Here is a 19,019-nt window from a genome sequence, read left to right on the forward strand (position 1 = left end):
GAGAGAGAGAGAGAGAGAGAGAGAGAAATAAAGAAATAGATAGAGAGAAGCAAGCTGGGAGTTTGTGGTGTCATGTTTCCTGCTTCTTTTGAACATGGCACTCCTCCCAAACAAAGATGGCTTTTGTCAGGGGTGAACCCCCAGATGAATTTCAAGCAAAGACTTGTAATTTTACCTTGCTAAAATGATTCAGATATTATATAATTAACTCATTTGGAAGTGTTTTCACAAAAGCATACTTTTTTTCTGGGAAAAGCCCCCAATTCATTTTATCCACAAGAGGGGTTGCATCACCAAGAGTCTTTCCCACAAACCTAACCCCTAATCCAAAACTCAACTCAAAGCAAATTTGTGCTATGAAACTGGCCAGTAATGCAAGTGTCTGAAATGAAAATTATATACAAAATGTATATTAACTCACTGAAAGGAAGGATGTTCACTCAGTACATGCACTATCATCTAGTCAGCATTTTCTCTCCCCCTGAGCCCTCTAGGTATTGTTGCACAGGGCTGAGATGTCAGACGAGTAGTTTCAAAAGGTGGACACCTACAGAGGGGACAAAAGGTTAGGCCAGGTTAGGGGTAAAAAGGTGGGGTATCGTTTTAACATGGCCGTGAGGATTGTAACTCTTGCAGACAGGTGAAAGTACAGGAACAGAGAGAGAGTGAGGCCAGAGAGAAGAATAGTAGGAGTGGACACATTTTCTCACACGAATATTCTGCAGGGAAAGAAAATAGGTCTAAAGCGTGCTGAAGCAGGCCCTCCATCAGACCCTGCCTTCCGCCCAGGGGAGGAGGCTGTGTGCCAGGGCAGGGGTTACGGGCAGAGTGGTGGACAGGACAGGGGGTGCCAGGGGTAGGGGCAGGGGGCATACAGGCTCTGGGGTGCTTGGGGCACATGCCAATGCAGCTGACAGGATGTTATGTGAAGGAGAGGAGCACAGCGCTCAGAGAGAGATAAACAGAGCAAGAGAGCTAGAAAGAGAGAGATGTGAGCGAGTGTGTAAGAGAGGTAAAGTGCAACTGTATACTAGAGGCAGATCTGGAGGACTGCTTGTCAGTGAGTTTGGAGTATGCTTGATGATGAATTCACTACAGACCGAAGGCTGATGGAACAGTGAAGGATCCTGAGATGTTGCTCTCTCTTACAGCATCATCTTATTACTGTGTTTTACCATAGCAAACAGTATACACTCTTATTACTGGGTTTTACCATAGCTCACTGCATGCACTGTAAGTAACCTTTTACTGCAGTGGGCTAGATCAGGGTCACACAGAATGTTTCTTGGTACACTTAAACAAATCTACTTTGAAACAAAAGTATACACCTCACACATGGTTATGGGCTTAAAAAAAGTACATACATGTAACATGTCAGATATAGAGTTGAAATGTGTTCAATTTTGAGTTTGCATCTCAATATTACACTTTATAACATCACAGAAGACTGAAATATAACAAAACCGTTTGACATAGAAACACAGGATTTTCTGTGTTAAAATAATAATGTTGATTAATTATGAAATTATGAAAAATATTAATAATATTCCACCCATGAGGCCACTAGAGAGCAATTTGGTCATTTGACTGCAGTAATTAAAGTGAGCTTGGAGAGCAACTTGGACATTTTGTCTTATAAGAGTGGTTGATTCACAATTAGTTATTCTTAAATCCATGAATTTGGATTTATTTACATTTCCATTTGAGTATTTCAAACATGCCTTATAACTGCTCAAAATAATTGTAACTCTGACCAAACTAAACATTAACAAAAAGCACCATGATTAGTCAAACTAAACTCCCCCTTTCCCCTCAGAGTTCACTGTGATGATGAATCCAGCTCAGAGCTCCTGCTAAAGCCAGCCCATGACAATGGACAGTCCTGAGGCTGGTCACCACTGTCACATTTCTACACATTTCTATAGTGATTTAATAGGCAATTTGTCTCAATATTCTGCTCAATAAGACAAGATAGTCAAAGTAAATGTCCCTCCTCCCCCCCTTAATTCATGGTGTTAACACAGCTCTTCCTCTGTTAGACATATATCACCAAGGGGGGACGCCCAAAGTGACAGTTCCTTCCCTTTTTAGGGTCAGCGTCCTGTGCAGTGGGGAACTGTGCAGCAGTCTCTCTCTGTCCTCAGCTGTTCTGTCAGTCAGCTCGGCCATCTCAGCACACAGGGTCACCAGGGTTAAGCAGCATCTGTCATCCAGAGGAACGCCATTCTGTCGGGGGTAGGAGGGGTGCGGTGGGCAGTGAGGTCCCTGTCTGTTTAAAGGTCCCCACCTCTTCCACACAACAGGAAGGACTCACGAGAATCTCAGGGGCTAGGCTCAACCCAGCTCGAAAGATGAGGAAACACTGACATCATTGCCATCCAACCCAGGCCAAAAATAACTCCCCACCCCTTGAAGACCTGTGGCCCCTGCACAAATCCAGTCCCAGGGGGGTCAAACAAACAAGGCATGATGCAGGGACTGAGCCAGTAGTTAAAGGCTCACCAACCCTGCCTCTTCCTCTTAAACACAGCCTCTCACCCTATATGGACAGACAAGTGGAGGGCATAACGCAGCAACCATGTGATGCAACTTGCAGCAAGCTTTTAGTCTCGCTTTATAGTGTATTAATAATATATGTACAGTATATACACCACCTGTGTAAGGATAACTTGTTTTTTTTAGATATAGTACTGAGATTGGAGATGAGGGGTCAGCCCATAAAATTGGTGCCAGATCCATATATTTTGGAGTGGGTATTCTAAATGGTGGTCATAGCCCCTAACAGGCATCAATCCCTGGTCCATTCCTGTGTTCGCCTGTGCGTGCACTTGGAAGTGAGCTGCCTTAAAGTGTGGTTGACTCTGCCCATGTCCCCTTTTAGAAACAATATTACTTGCCTGTTCTGGTACAGATATGACTTGTTTCCGTGACCATTCTCCACAGACTTCCTGCTCTCCTGCGCAGACTCTGTTGTTGTTGTGGCTGCAGCACTACTGACCTCCAGGAGATGGATGTGGCGGTCTGGAGTCATTCTGGAGTCATTAATACACTAACACTCCCAAAGTGGTGTATGAGTGAACTAGACGTGACTCCAGAGGTGTGTGAGCTAACTTCTTTGAGGGGAGAGAAAATAATAATTTAGGTGATTTAGATTCAGAACAGTGACCATTTCCACAGCTATCTTTGACACATTTTTATTTTCTCCAATTGAAACTAGACCAGGAATGTGATTGTCAATTTACTTGATCAACCATTGGGAATATATTGAAAAAGGTTTAAAAAATAATCATTCTAACCTAAACCATCTCATCCATATGTCCAACATCAGAGCCTTCGCATTTACCACATGGGGGTAAGGAGAGAGAGACTATGAAAGAGGAACAAATATAAATAAGTAAAAAATTGACAATAAACACAACTAGAGATGCCTATATCTCCTACCGATCATCTCTTACCTGAAAATCCTCAGCGACCATAGTGTGGCAGAACAAGATGGTAGCATCAGTTGATTTGCACCTTGTTAGTCAGGCAGTTATCCATCTATTATCTATGTTGTCTGAACACACCCAGGTCATATTCACTACTGCATACCGTAGCAAAAAGTTGTTTCTTATTGTTCAGGAAGTTCCTCTCCGTTTCAGTCAATTTTCTTCCGTTTGGTTTCTAGTGATTAAGACCCAGTTCTCTCATGTCAAAATGAATGCCATTTTATAGGCTTTAGAGTCAGATGAATGTTACCCAAGATGTAGAATAACGAAAGAGATGAACAGAAACAAACTAGCCTATAACAGAGCATTGTAAAATAAACCATGCAAAAGCAGTCGATTTTGTGTTGAAATTTATTAGGTATTTAGATACGTTGTGTAGACTTTCCGTGGCACAAAGGTCTAGACAGAAAAGGCTAAACAAAATGACATTCATTCACTACCATGTCCCCTGAATTTCAACAGATGATCAGAAACATTTAAAAGCATTTTTTTTATTCTTCTAGAAATGTAACAGTATATTTAATAAATCATGATCATACTGTACAGTTTTTCTTGTAAAGACTACCTCCACTCTGTCCTTTCCTCACATCATTGTCTCTATAGTACAGATCGTAAACCATTGTCCTCTGATACACAAGCTCGGTTGCATCATAAATTATCATAAGCGTTCTATTCAATACAAGCAAGAGGCTGTAGACAGACCTTAAGGCATTGATCATATTCAACACTCTTCTCTTACAGACTGTTTCTTTGACTGCAAATAGTAATTGATGGGAAATCTGGACTTCATCAGTCCCATTATGTCCTTGACTTTTCATGTCCTGTCAGTGACTGACACGGGTACTCATGATATCTCCTCTCAGTTATGGGGTACAGGAGAGTTCAGCCATCTTAGTTGTCTATCTGCTGGTGAGTCAGTATTGCCCCTGGGCAGTGTGTGGTTGAGCTAGGGTGGAACAACGCATGTAAACAAATGATATCACCCAGATCCATTCATTGTCTTTGGGTGAGCACTAAACCCATAACTGAGAAGGTTCTCACAATCCCCCTGTGAGGCTTACACAATATAAAAATATACTATCAAGACTGAGCTCTTCATAAAAAATATTCCACCTGTCTTGGCAGCAAGAGTGTCTGTTTATAAAAAAAGGCAGAATGGCTGAAGTTGAATGACAAGTTATGATACACATGATTCTTTATTGTCCCACAAGCACACTGACATGCACACACTAACATGAAGGCACTTATGTGCTTAAACACACAGAGCAGCATTCAGGCTTTAGCATGGCACTGTCTGACTGGCTTGCTGCTGGGGAGTCGCGTCTAAATCAGTACAGTCTCACTGCAGGGAATAATCACCACACCACAGCCCATAGAACAAACATACAGTACATTAGTGCCATATGTAAAAGGACCTTGAGAACTTAGTGAGGTTCAGTAAAAAAAAAGAGTTCATAAAGTCATTGCAAACTGATCAAGCCTCTCATCTAACCCCCTCTCTACAATGGATGAATACCCTGCTGATCAATGTCCCAGTAGTAAAGCCTAAAAGACCAACTGGTGCCAGTGTGGAGCCAGAAGGAAAGGCATGGTGGTGCTAGCTAGCTCCCAAAGGCAGACCCCCAGTCTGGGGAAGGGGAGGTAGAGGGGTAGCTGACAGAGTGGAGGTACAGTATGTAATGTGGAAGTATGGGTACAGTAAGGCACAGCGTGGTGCTGAGTAGAGAGTGAAGCTGCTCTCTCTGTAAACAGGCCCAGTCAGGAGAGGCCTGGTATGGGCCGGGGTGGTGGCCTGGTGTGGGCCGGGGAGGTGGCCTGGTGTGGGCCGGGGTGGTATTGGGTGTGGGCCGGGGTGGTGGCCTGGTGTGGGCCGGGGTGGTGCTGGGTGTGTGTCTACCTGCTGCCCCTGCTCAGCAGGATACGACCAGCAGCATAATTCCGTACCAGAGAACCACAGAAATAAGGCAGGCAGACAGGCAGGCTACTGTGGTGGTGGTGTGGTGGGGAGCAGGGTGGGGTGAGCAGTGCGTGACAGAGACTGGAGGGGTGTAGCACCATCTGTGACTGTTTTTCAGTGCGGTTTCTCTCTAGGGACATCCGCTAGGGAGGAGCAGTGTGAGTGAGCGTGTGGAGGATGGGGAGTGTGGGAAAAACAGCGAGAGCGCCAAACACTCCAACAGACACTTCCCTTCACTTGAAGGCGCCTGCACGGATCTGCCCAGTGTGAGCTTGGGCCAGATCAGTCACCGCAAAGGCATTCACACCTGTGAGTGTGTGTGTGTGCGTGCTTGTGTTTACACGTGCGTGTTTGTGCTTGTGTGTACTGTGTGTGTTTGTGTTAATTTGCATTGGAGTGAGAGTGAAATACCTGTGTGGACAAGATTGTTGGCGTTAATAAAATGCAGTGCAGAGGGAGAGATTAGGATAGGCACAGGCGCCAAGGGTGTCAGTAATCTCTTAATGAAGGCCATGGCAGGAAGGGACATGTATATGGAGAAAACACTGACAGGCTCTCTCTCGCCAGCTAATGGAAAACCACAGTGTTATGAACAGCTAGAAGAGGACTGAGGAGAGAAGAGAGAGAGGACATTGTCTTGAAAGGAATGATCTGGAGAAAATATTCATGAATACAAAGGTAAACTAAAAAGGCAACAGGCCACAGAGGAACGATCCTCTTTGACTGGAATAACAAAATACTTAGACCAGCACCTGCCATAATGCAATCATGCCAATTAAATGCTTAAAAAATATTCATCTCTATCAACAACCAAGCAGCCCTCTAAGCATCTATCAAGAGAAGATAGAGGGACTAGTCTTTCAACAACATGGAGGTGGTAGCTGGCTTTACTGAGGACATTGTTGCTTGATATCGTCTTTAGCCCAGGTGATCAAAATTAACTGGAGCCTTATCAGCTAGGATCGTGTCACTTTCTATAAATTATTTATTCTGTGGATAGAATGTCTATGATTGGGTGCCGGTAGGTCAGGGTGCTGGTCTATTGATCGAGTGGAGCAGAGCCCTCATCCTCCACATCCTGAATCAGTAAGGTAAAGGTAGAACACAGGGAGCCCGCTTCACATTCTTCATCACCACCTTCACTCTTCATCGCTGTTCAAAACCCTCCTCCGTCTCATTCAGCATCGGCAGCACTGGTTCCCCGTACATCACCGTGTTTGCGAAGCTGAGGTGGAGGAAATGGGAGTGGAGAATGGGCAGAGAGAGAGGAACAAATCAACAGACATTTATTACATCTCTACAAAGCCCAAACAAGTGGAGGCAGGTTCTGTGAGAGCATGCATCAACAAGTGGAATTCTGCGAGGAGAAAGGGCTGTTTGTTACTGTGAGAGAAACTGGGATGGATGTGGCTGAGAACGTCCATCATTCTGTTCACTGACAAACATTAAGCTCCTTAGTCTGCATTAAGAATATCTCTGAAAAATGTACACGTTTCCCTTTGCAAACTGAAAACTATGTTTTTTCTCTAGGAGAATGTCTCTAAAATGGTTTGTTTCAAGCCCTTGCTTGTCTTGTAGGTAGATAAAGGCATTGTTTCAGGTCCCCACACCCTAAGGCTTTAGAAAGTCAATTAGTGGCTGAATCTGATAGCAGAATACCTTAATGGAACAGTCTAACCACACGCTGGCCCGAAACAGAGGACTAGACATCTGATGAAATGTGCATGAGGATTCTACCTACCACTTCTCCATCCTTTCTTCCCTCCCTCCTTCCCTCCCTCCCCCTCTCTTTCTTTTTCAATCACAGCACAGGCTCCTTTTCAACTGCAGAATTCCATTTGTATGTTAATGAGGCAAAGGAAGCCATCTTGAAGGGTTTTTCTCCCCCACCTTCCTTCCCCGGCACCTCCCCTCTCCCTGCCACCACCCCACCCGTGTTAGCACACAAGCAGACAGACAGGCCTGTTAGTGCATCATCTCCAAACCATGGTGTTTCACACTCACACAGCGTAGTCCAACCACAACACTTTTGGTCTAAGACCCTGATACACTATTACTACACAACCTTTGCTTGAGACTCATTCACCTGAAGCACATGCTCAAAAGTCTATACATAACCTAAAAAGCTTTCTCAGAAATTGAGCTGAACCATCAACAGGAGCTGGGGGTGTTTTGTTGTGGAACTGGTAAAGAGTAGAAAACTCTATGCTAGTCGTTATAATGGTATTCCACTCCTACATATGGGTGCTGTCCTCTGGAGGCCTACAGTACTGGCACAGTGTGACCCTGGCGACCCCTCAGCTCTGAGGCCCAGGCCAAGCACTCCTCCATGCAGAGGGCCTCTTATGGCACCCGCCTGTTTACTTACTCCAGGGGAAAATGGGAAACACATGCAGGATTGGCCGAGATGTAGAGGAGGAAGAAGAAACAGCGTTCCAAATGCTCACCGTTGGAGCCAGGCCAGGAATGCTCGAGCCTGGCCCACTTTGGCCAGTCCGCCTCGTATTCCTCTATTTTTTCTCCATGTACGGCCAAAAGCGCTCAGATTTATATTTCAAGTGGGGCCAAGAGCGAGCCAGTGGTAAGGCCTTACTGAGAATGTAATACACAGACATATGACTGTGCCAGAATAAACTGTTTTTTAGTGTTCGTTCTCCATATTCTCTATGGCGTTTTTTGGACTATAGATACAAGGCCAGAAACCAGTGCTGACTTATTTTAGCATGGCTTTGACTGGCTGCCATAGCCTTTTTAAAACCCGCTCTCTCGCCTTGGTTCTGAGAACAGGCTGCACAGATGTCTGCCCTCACATGGGGAGATTGAGTAGGCACTTACACACACTCCAAGGCAGAGAGCTTTTCGCCATGTCAGCAATACACTTAACGATCTGGCAAATGCTTCATATTTCTCTGAGATCTGGTGTTATTGATTAATTAATACAGTCAAGAGTTATCAAAGTTTACGTGAGAAGAACACGCATACACACACACACACACACAAACCGTGGCCCATAAAACCTTGTTATGCTCTAACACCACCACTGTATATGGAGTGAAAGCAGTGTAGCCATGCAGCAATACAAAGAGAACCCAGTGGGAGAAGACAGACAAGGAATCCATGAGAGTTGGTGGAGGAGGAACCAACATGGCTGCTATCGGTTCAACTCCTCCACCAGTGGCACTTACACACCCTCCCTCAGACCTACACCTGGAGCAGCTACTCGTCTGAAGCCTTCGTGCCTCGCACAGAGCCCTTCCTACGCATCTAGACGTAAAATGATAGAATCAGAAGGCCTGTCAGAGCAGAGTTAGAGATTGGGGGAAGGGAAGGGAGGATCGGGTTCCCACACAAGTTACATATCTAATGTCTACAACTTTTTAATGACTTCTAATGGATGAAAGAATAGTTTTAATTGGTCATATTTATATGATCTAATAAACACTCAAAATGGACCTGTAAAGGGAGTGGTAGGCTATATTTGATCATCATTATTTCTCATCACAGTTGAGACAGAAAATGTGTTTGAAAATAACACATCTCCCAAGTTTTTCCAGAATAAACAATGTGTGGGAACCCTTGGAGGCGAGTTAATAGGGAAGTGACAGACAGGCTGGAGTAGGGGATAGGGGTAGCAAATGACAGGAATGTTGAATTCCATCACCATATCCCTTTGCGCCAGCAGTGTTTGTACACATGGTCAAATCAAACATTACCACATGGTAAAAAGGGGTATCAGTAGGGTGCAGGTACACAAGAAGACTTATGTTTATAATCAACATTCATTAAAAAGGTCCAATGCAGACATTTTGATCTCAATATCAAATCATTTCTGGTAACAATTATGTACCTTACTGTGATTTTCAATTGAAAAAAAGAAACAAATATAGCTTCTTAGCAAATAGCAATTTCTCAAGCAAGAATCTTTCTAGGGCTGTCAGAATTGTCTGAGTGGAGATGGGAAAAGTAGCGGTCATTGGCAGATGTTTGGAAGTGTTTGTTATTGGTCTATTAACTAATTTACAGCATGGCAGGCAAAAACTCCATCCCAACAAAACAGGCAAACATTTCTGGCAGTTTTTTCAAGCAGCTTTTACAATAAAAGGGCATTATCGTCATTTTCACTGCATTATTCCAACATGGAAAAAATAATCTCTCTCTCTCCTTAGAAATGTCCTTGTTTTCCATGAAAACATACATGAAATGAGTTTGAATAGGAAATATAGCAAAATGAATAGGAAATGTAGTCATTGACAAGGTTAGAAATAATGATTTTTAATAAAAATAATTGTGTCCTTCAAACTTTGCTTTCTTCAAAGAATCCTCCATTTGCAGCAATTACAGCCTTGCAGACAATTGGCATTCTAGTTGTCAATCTGAAGAGATTTCACCCCATGCTTCCTGAAGCACCTCCCACAAGTTGGATTGGCTTGATGGGCACTTCTTCATACGGTCAAGCTGCTCCCACAACAGCTCAATAGGGTTGAGATCCGGTGACTGTGCCGGCCACTCCATTATAGACAGAATACCAGCTGACTGCTTCTTCCCTAAATAGTTCTTGCATAGTTTGGAGCTGTGCTTTGGGTCATTGTCCTGTTGTAGGAGGAAAATGGCTCCAATCAAGCGCCGTCCACAGGGTATGGCATGGCGTTGCAAAATGGAGTGATAGCCTTCCTTCTTCAAGATCCCTTTTACCCTGTACAAATCTCCCACTTTACCACCACCAAAGCACCCCCAGACCATCACATTGACTCCACCATGCTTGACAGATGGCATCAAGCACTCCTCCAGCACCTCAAATTTCGATTTGTCTGTCCATAACACGTTTTTCCAATCTTCCTCTTTCCAGTGTCTGTGTTTTTTTGCCCATCTTAATATTTTATTTTTATTGGCTAGTCTGAGATATGGCTTTTTCTTTGCAACTCTGCCTAGAAGGTCAGTATCCCGGAGTCGCCTCTTCACTGTTGATGTTGAGACTGGTGTTTTGCGGGTACTATTTAATGAAGCTGCCAGTTGAGGACCTGTGAGGCGCCTGTTTCTCAAACTAGACACTAATGTATTTGTCCTCTTGCTCAGTTGTGCACCGGGGCCTCCCACTCCTCTTTCTATTCTGGTTAGAGCCAGTTTGCGCTGTTCTGTGAAGGGAGTAGTACACAGCATTGTACGAGATCTACAGTTTCTTGGTAATTTCTCGCATGGAATAGCCTTCATTTCTCAGAACAAGAATAGACTGATGAGTTTCAGAAGAAAGTTATTTGTTTCTGGCCATTTTGAGCCTGTAATCGAACGCACAATTGCTGATGCTCCAGATACTCAACTAGTCTCAAGAAGGCCAGTTTTATTGCTTCTTTAATCAGCACAACAGTTTTCAGCTGTGCTAACATAATTGCAAAAGGGTTTTCAAATGATAATTTAGCCTTTCAAAATGATAAACTTGGATTAGCAAACACAACGTGCCATTGGTACACAAGACTGATGGTTGCTGATAATGGGCCTCTGTACGCCTATGTAGATATTCCATTAAAAATCAGCCGTTTCCAGCAACAATAGCCATTTACAACATTAACAATGTCTACACTGTATTTCTGATCAATTTGACCTTATTGCTTTTCTTTCGAAAACAAGGACATTTCTAAGTGACCCCAAACTTTTGAACAGTAGTATATATATATATATATATATATATATATATATATATATATATATATATGGTAGCTTTGCCTTTAAATTGTTTAACTTGGGTCAAACATTTCGGGTAGCCTTCCACAAGCTTCCCACAATAAGTTGGGTGAATTTTGGCCCATTCCTCCTGACAGAGCTGGTGTAACTGAGTCAGGTTTGTAGGCCTCCTTGCTCGCACACGCTTTTTCAGTTCTGCCCACACATTTTCTATAGGATTGAGGTCAGGGCTTTGTGATGGCCACTCCAATACCTTGACTTTGTTGTCCTTAAGCCATTTTGCCACAACTTTGGAAGTATGCTTGGGGTCATTGTCCATTTGGAAGACCCATTTGCGACCAAGCTTTAACTTCCTGACTGATGTCTTGAGATGTTGCTTGAATGTATCCACATATTTTTCCTTCCTCAAGATGCCATCTATTTTGTGAAGTGCACCAGTCCCTCCTGCAGCAAAGCACCCCTACAGCATGATGCTGCCACCCCCGTGCTTCACGGTTGGGATGGTGTTCTTCAGCTTGCAAGCCGCCCACTTTTTTTTCCAAACATAACGATGGTCATCATGGCCAAACAGTTCTATTTTTGTTTCATCAGACCAGAGGACATTTCTCCAAAAAGTACCATCTTTGTCCCCATGTCCAGTTGCAAACCGTAGTCTGGCTTTTTTATGGCGGTTTTGGAGCAGTGGCTTCTTCCTTGCTGAGCAGCCTTTCAGGTTATGTCGATATAGGACTCGTTTTACTGTGGATATAGATACTTTTGTACCGGTTTCCTCTAGCATCTTCACAAGGTCCTTTGCTGTTGTTCTGGGATTGATTTGCACTTTTCGCACCAAAGTACGTTCATCTCTAGGAGACAGAACGCGTCTCCTTCCTGAGCGGTATGGCGGCTGCGTGGTCCCATGGTGTTTATACTTGCATACTATTGTTTGTACAGATGAACATGGTACCTTCAGGCGTTTGAAATTGCTCCCAAGGATGAACCAGACTTGTGGAGGTCTACTATTTTGTTTCTGAAGTCTTGGCTGATTTCTTTTGATTTTCCCATGATGTCAAGCAAAGACGCACTGAGTTTGAAGGTAGGCCTTGAAATACATCCATAGGTACACCTCCAATTGACTCAAATTATGTCAATTAGCCTATCAGAAGCTTCTAAAGCCATGACATAATTTTCTGGAATCTTTCAAGCTGTTTAAAGGCACAGTCAACTTAGTGTATGTAAACTTCTGACCCACTAGAATTGTGATACAGTGAATTATAAGGGAAATAATCTGTCTAAACAACTGTTGGAAAAACTACTTGTGTCATGCACAAAGTATATGTCCTAACCGACTTGCCAAAAGTATAGTTTGTTAACAAGAAATTTGTGGAGTGGTTGAAAAATGAGTTTTAATGACTCCAACCTAAGTGTATGTAAACTTCCGACTACAACTGTACACACACACTACCGGTCAAAAGTTTTAGAACACCTACTCATTCAAGGGTTTTTCTTTATTTTTACTATTTTCTACATTGTAGAATAATAGTGAAAACATCAAAACTATGAAATAACACATATGGAATCATGTAGTAACCAAAAAAGTGTTAAACAAATCAAAATATATTTTATAGTTGAGATTCTTCAAATAGCCACCCTTTGCCTTGATGACAGCTTTGCACACTCTTGGCATTCTCTCAACCAGCTTCATAAGGTAGTCACCTGGAATGCATTTCAATTAACAGGTGTGCCTTCTTAAAAGGTAGTTTGTGGAATTTCTTTCCTTCTTAATGCGTTTGAGCCAATCAGTTGTGTTGTGACAAGGTAGGGGCGGGGTATACAGACGATAGCCCTATTTGGTAAAAGACCAAGTCCATATTATGGCAAGAACAGCTCAAATAAGCAAAGAGAAACAACAGTCCATCATTACTTTAAGACATGAAGGTCAGTCAATACGGAACATTTCCAGAACTTTCTTCAAGTGCAGTCGCAAAAACCATCAAGCGCTATGATGAAACTGGCTCTCATGAGGACCGCCACAGGAATGGAAGACCCAGAGTTACCTCCACTGCAGAGGATAAGTTCATTAGAGTTACCAGGCTCAGAAATTCCAGCCCAAATAAATGCTTCACAGAGTTCAAGTAACAGACACATCTCAACATCAACTGTTCAGAGGAGACTGTGTGAATCAGGCCTTCATGGTTGAATTGCTGCAAAGAAACCACTACTTAAGGACACCAATAAGAAGAAGAGACTTGCTTGGGCGAAGAAACACAAGCAATGGACATTAGCGAGTGGCGCAGTGGTCTAAGGCACTGCGATGCAGTGCTAGCTGTGCCACTAGAGATCCTGGTTCGAATCCAGGCTCTGTCGTAGCCGGCCGTGACCGGGAGACCCATGCGGCGGCCCAGCGTGGTCCAGGGTAGGGGAGGGAATGGCCGGCAGGGATGTAGCTCAGTTGGTAGAGCATGGCGTTTGCAACGCCAGGGTTGTGGGGTCGATTCCCACGGGGGGCCAGTATGAAAAATACAAAAATAATGTATGCACTCACTAACTGTAAGTCGCTCTGGATAAGAGCGTCTGCTAAATGACTAAAATGTAAATGTAAAAAATTAGACTGGTGGAAATGTGTCCTTTGGTCTGGAGTCCAAATTGGAGATTTTTGGTTCCAACCGCCATGTCTTTGTGAGACGCGGTGTGGGTGAACGGATGATCTCCGCATGTCTATTTCCCACCGTAAAGCATGGAGGAGGAGGGGTTATGGTGTGGGGGTGCTTTGCTAGTGACACAGTCTGTGATTTATTTAGAATTCAAGGCACACTTAACCAGCATGGCCACCACAGCATTCTGCAGCGATACGCCATCCCATCTGGTTTGGGCTTAGTGGGACTATCATTTGTTTTTCAACAGGACAATGACCCAACACACCTCCAGGCTGTGTAAGGGCTACTTTACCAAGAAGGAGAGTGATGGAGTGCTGCATCAGATGACCTGGCCTCCAAAGTCCCGCGACCTCAACCAAATTGAGATGGTTTGGGATAAGTTTGACCGCAGAGTGAAGGAAAAGCAGCCAACAATTGCTCAGCATATGTGGGAACTCCTTCAAGACTGTTGGAAAAGCATTCCAGGTGAAGCTGGTTGAGAGAATGCCAAGAGTGTGCAAAGCTGTCATCAAGGCAAAGGGTGGCTACTTTTTTTGGTTACTACATGATTCCATATGTGTTATTTACATTTTACATTTACATTTTAGTCATTTAGCAGACGCTCTTATCCAGAGCGACTTACAGGAGCAATTAGGGTTAAGTGCCTTGCTCAAGGGCACATCGACAGATTTTTCACCTAGTCGGCTCGGGGATTAGAACCAGCGACCTTTCGGTTACTGGCACAACGCTCTTAACCACTAAGCTACCATAGTTTTGATGTCTATATATATATATATATATATATATATATATATATATATATATATATATATATATATATATATATATATATATATATATATACACACACACACAAACACAGGAAAATCACATTTTTGACTGCACTGGAACTTTAAAGAAAATATGGTCATTAAATGAATCAAGATAGAGGGAAAACAGTCATGTAACTGAAATATTACATTTACATAAGTATTCAGACCCTTTACTTAGTACTTTGTTGAAGCACCTTTGGCAGTGATTACAGCCTTGAATGTTCTTGGGTATGATGCTACAAGCTTGGCACACCTGTATTTAAGGAGTTTCTCCCATTCTTCTCTGCAGATCCTCTCAAGCTCTGTCAGATTGGATGTGGCACGTCGCTGCAAAGCTATTTTCAGGTCTCTCCAGAGATGTTCGATCGGGTTCAAGTCCAGGCTCTGGCTCTGGCTGGGCCACTCAAGGACAATCAGAGACTTGTCCCGAAGCCACTCCTGCGTTGTCTTGGCTGTGTGCTTAGGGTCGTTGTCCTGTTGGAAGGTGAAGCTTTGCCCCAGTCTGAGGTCCTGAGCGCTCTGGAGCAGGTTTTCATCAAGGACCTCGCTGTACTTTGCTCTGTTCATCTTTCCCTCGACCCTGATTAGTCTCCCAGTCCCTGCCGCTGAAAAACATCCCCACAGCATGACGCTGCCACCACCATGCTACACCGTAGGGATGGTGCCAGGTTTCCTCCAGACGTGATGCTTTGCATTCAGGCCAAAAAGTTCAATCTTGGTTTCATCAGACCAGAGAATCTTGTTTCTCATGGTCTGAGAGTCTTACATTTTTACATTTATATTTTAGTCATTTAGCAGACGCTCTTATCCAGTGCATACATTTTCATCTTTAGGTGCCTTTTGGCAAACTCCAAGCGGGCTGTCATGTGCCTTTTACTGAGGAGTGGCTTCCGTCTGGCCACTCTACCATAAAGGCCTGATTGGTGGAGTGCTGCAGAGATGGTTGTCCTTCTGGAAGGTTCTCCCATCTCCACAGAGGAACTCTGGAGCTCTGTCAGAGTGACCATCGGGTTCTTGGTCACCTCCCTGACCAAGGCCCTTCTCCCCAGACTGCTCAGTTTGGCCGGGCGGCCAGCTCTAGGAAGAGTCTTGGTGGTTCCAAACTTCTTCCATTTAAGAATGATGGAGGCCACTGTGTTCTTGGGGACCTTCAATCCTGCAGACATATTTTGGTACCCTTCCCCAGATCTGTGCCTCGACACAATCCTGTCTTGGAGCGCTACGGACAATTCCTTCGACCTAATGGCTTGGTTTTTGCTCTGCGCTGTCAACTATGGGACCTTATATAGACAGGTGTGTGCCTTTCCAAATCATGTCCAATCAATTGAATTTACCACAGGTGGACTCCAATCAAGTTGTAGACACATATCAAGGATGATCAATGGAAACAGGATGCAAAAATGTCTAAAAACCTGTTTCGCTTTGTCATTATGGGGTATTGTGTGTAGATTGATGAGGGAAAATGATGTAATCCCTTTTAGAATAAGGTCTGACTACTTTCCAAATGCACTGTAAGATGGGAAAAATTACAATGTCATAAAATCATACATGGTTTTAGTTTTTCGTTGATTTGACATATTGAAATCGATAAACAGGATGTTTAGCTCCGATTTTCAATGAAAAGTAAGAATAATACCGGTAATCAGAAATTGATTAGGGGAAAAGCATCTAGGGAGAGATAAGAATTTAGTGAATGTTGTGGGTTTCAGCACCACTAAAAACCACTTATGAAGAAGAGACCAACCAGCATCACTCCCAGAGGTCCAACTGGGAGATTTTGATGACTCTTCTAATGAGCTTCCAAACATCACTACTGTCTCTCTCAGAGGAACGACACCACAGACAGGCCAAGACAGCCTGCTACCCAACCATGGTCAAGACCAAGGTTGCAAAATTCCAGGAACATTCAATAAATTCCCTGGTTTTCCAGAATGCCTGGTTGAAGGATACCGGATTTCCTGCTTATTCCCTCCTGATTCCGTGGATCTCCCAACCGGGATCTCAGGAAAACCTGTGAATTTATTGAAGGCAAACACCACACCCACACTGCACAGTATGCTGGGATCTGCTACCATGACAATGCTAAAGAGATTATGCCTAAAAACAGCACACTCGCTCTAAAGGTTTTGGAGGTTTTGAGTGTAGTAAGACCTGGTAAGTATTGAACCCTTCTCCTGTTGGTAGTCCTATATGTTCCTCTACATACCTCCTCCAGCTCCTTTTGTGTCTCCGACTCCATCCGCCTGATGTCTTCCATAGTCAGCTCCACCCACTTGTCGATCCAACAGAACAGCTGGCGATGGAAGTTAGTGAAGATACGCTTCTCTTGCTGGAGGAGAGAAGAACATGTGAAGAGGCATTTACAGGGAAAGAAAGAGAGATTACAAGGAAAAAATAAGAATGTGTCAGATAGTGACAGAATAAAAGGATGGGGGGGGGAAACGTGACCCAAAAAAAATCCTTACCTTGTGAATAAAGCTCTCCACCTTGTTCTGCAGGCCCCACCACTTGAACTTGACCGTGACCAGTTTGTAGGCACACATCCTCGGGCAATCAGCCTTACTAACCAGCTCCTTCTGTTAGTAGCAACACAACAGGAGAACAGACACTGAGCAATCACTGCACAGCAAGAAGACACTCAATTATCCATCATTTACGTTGACACATGATATTACAAAACTGTGAATATGCAAATAGGCAAAGTTTATGCAAACTTTCCAATAATGGAACTCTCAAGGAGAAGAAAGCAGAATGTGATTTAAGAAAAAAATATCGGTTTAGACCAATCTCAGCGGTATGCCAACCACTAAAATGTCATTAATACATAATGCTTTGGAAACGAAGGTTACTAAAATAATTATCGATATGAGAATATGCAGTAGATGGATAAAAGTCCTCTCATCTACAAAACAGTTTTAAATCCATCTGTAGCTTGCACTCTGTCTCCCTGAGAGGAAGAGGAGAGAGAGATGAGGAGGAGGGAGCGAGAGCAAAGTGGATAAGCTCCAGATGAAGGGACCATTTCTCTCGCTCCACCCTGACAGTGACACGGTTCCCAAACAGGCAGGCCTTTGTGGCTGGGACACCGTTATCGCATCGCGCAGCGATAAGCGCGCCTCGGCGCAAAGCCGGTTCCAATATTAACACCCAGGACCTCCTCGCCCCCAGAACACACAAACACACCATCCCAGAACACCTGTTTCATTAATCACTTAATTCTAGCGCAGCACACAGGGAGAAATGCCACAGACCTGCCGACATCACCCACATCTCATAACTGTTTGATGCTCCCATCACGGGAGAGAGAGAGGAAGAGAGGGGAATGAAAAACATTCTACATATGCGTAGGGTTTAGCTAGAGAAGTTGTCACCGCTAAAAGAGAACTTCAGATAAAACAGATCCCACATCAAAACACTTACGGTGACATTTCTTCACTACGTCTCTCGTCGCCCTGCTCAAAGGAGCAGGAGAATTCAGAAATACAAAGTGTGACGATGGGTGTGCATGCAGTGATAGACAATACTTTTACAGTTCTGAGAAGCTGGCACCAATTGTTTTCTCTTATGTCACTTTAACTATGATTGTTTTTCTCTAATTTCTTTCCCCAAAAGTTGGGTGTTTCCATGTCCAAGGCTGGGGGAAAGTGATCTAATTTTATTCAGACTTTATAAAGCTGTTCAGCAGTCTTTAATCTGTGCAAGTTGTCACAGTACAGGGAAACTTTCACACATGGAGATTCTAACTTGTCTGCCATTAAACAGTGTGATCCTGGGCCTGTTTGTACGGCTGTAGATGAGGGGTTAGGGGCGAGACCACTAGTGTCTCTGGATGAGCCGTTTTCATTACCTCTCAGTTTTCACAAACAAATACCTCCCAGACTCATCATACTGAACTGTTCCTAGCTCAAACTAAGATACCACACACAAACCCCGGAGCAGACAGCCGCGTACATACACACCCTCATCTGGCTGGCTGAAAATAAAGAGTGTGAGGATGTGGGCAGGGCTGAGACAGGAGGGCCTAATCTGACCTGATCCCTTGTGATTTCTATTACGTCCAATTAGAGCAGTGAGAGCTGTGATTTGTCTTCATCAAACTGCAGCCTACAGCTCTGCCACTCAGACCTCCCTCTCCTCCTCTCCTCCTCCATCCCGTCTGAGGGACTCCTTCTCACACACACACACTAATGCTTGTCCAATGATAGCCATACACTCCGTGACCAATTTATTACCCCATTTATCACCTCGTTCATGAAAATGGTTTGCTCCTACAGACAGTGAGTCACGTGGCTTGCTATATAAAGGAGGCATTCAGTTACTGTTAGATTGAACGTTAGAATGGGCAAAACGAGTGACCTAAGCGGATTTGAGCATGGTATGATCGTCGGTGCCAGACGCGCCGGTTCCAGTAGCTCAGATACGGCCGGCCTCCTGGGCTTTTCACGCACAA

General features: G+C 43.9%; 1 protein-coding gene across 2 annotated transcripts in view; it reads right to left on the minus strand.

Moving 5' to 3' along the window:
- Positions 1-3,963: 3,963 nt before the first annotated feature.
- Positions 3,964-19,019, minus strand: part of LOC311144887 (phosphatidylinositol transfer protein beta isoform-like) — a 44,674-nt gene continuing 29,618 nt past the window's right edge. The window contains exons 9-12 of one of the 2 annotated variants that reach the window (XM_084181056.1): positions 17,035-17,145; positions 16,776-16,898; positions 8,631-8,709; positions 3,964-6,670 (exon numbers count right to left, since the gene is read on the minus strand). In XM_084181056.1, coding sequence (XP_084037182.1) covers positions 8,662-8,709; positions 16,776-16,898; positions 17,035-17,145 — 282 coding nt within the window. In that variant the 3' untranslated portion in view covers positions 3,964-6,670; positions 8,631-8,661. The remainder of the gene's footprint in view (positions 6,671-8,630; positions 8,710-16,775; positions 16,899-17,034; positions 17,146-19,019) is intronic. The other variant, XM_084181055.1, reaches the window with a different exon arrangement.

This window comes from Coregonus lavaretus, assembly GCF_964263955.1.
Source record: "Coregonus lavaretus genome assembly, chromosome: 17".
NCBI classification, from domain to species: Eukaryota; Metazoa; Chordata; class Actinopteri; order Salmoniformes; family Salmonidae; genus Coregonus; species Coregonus lavaretus.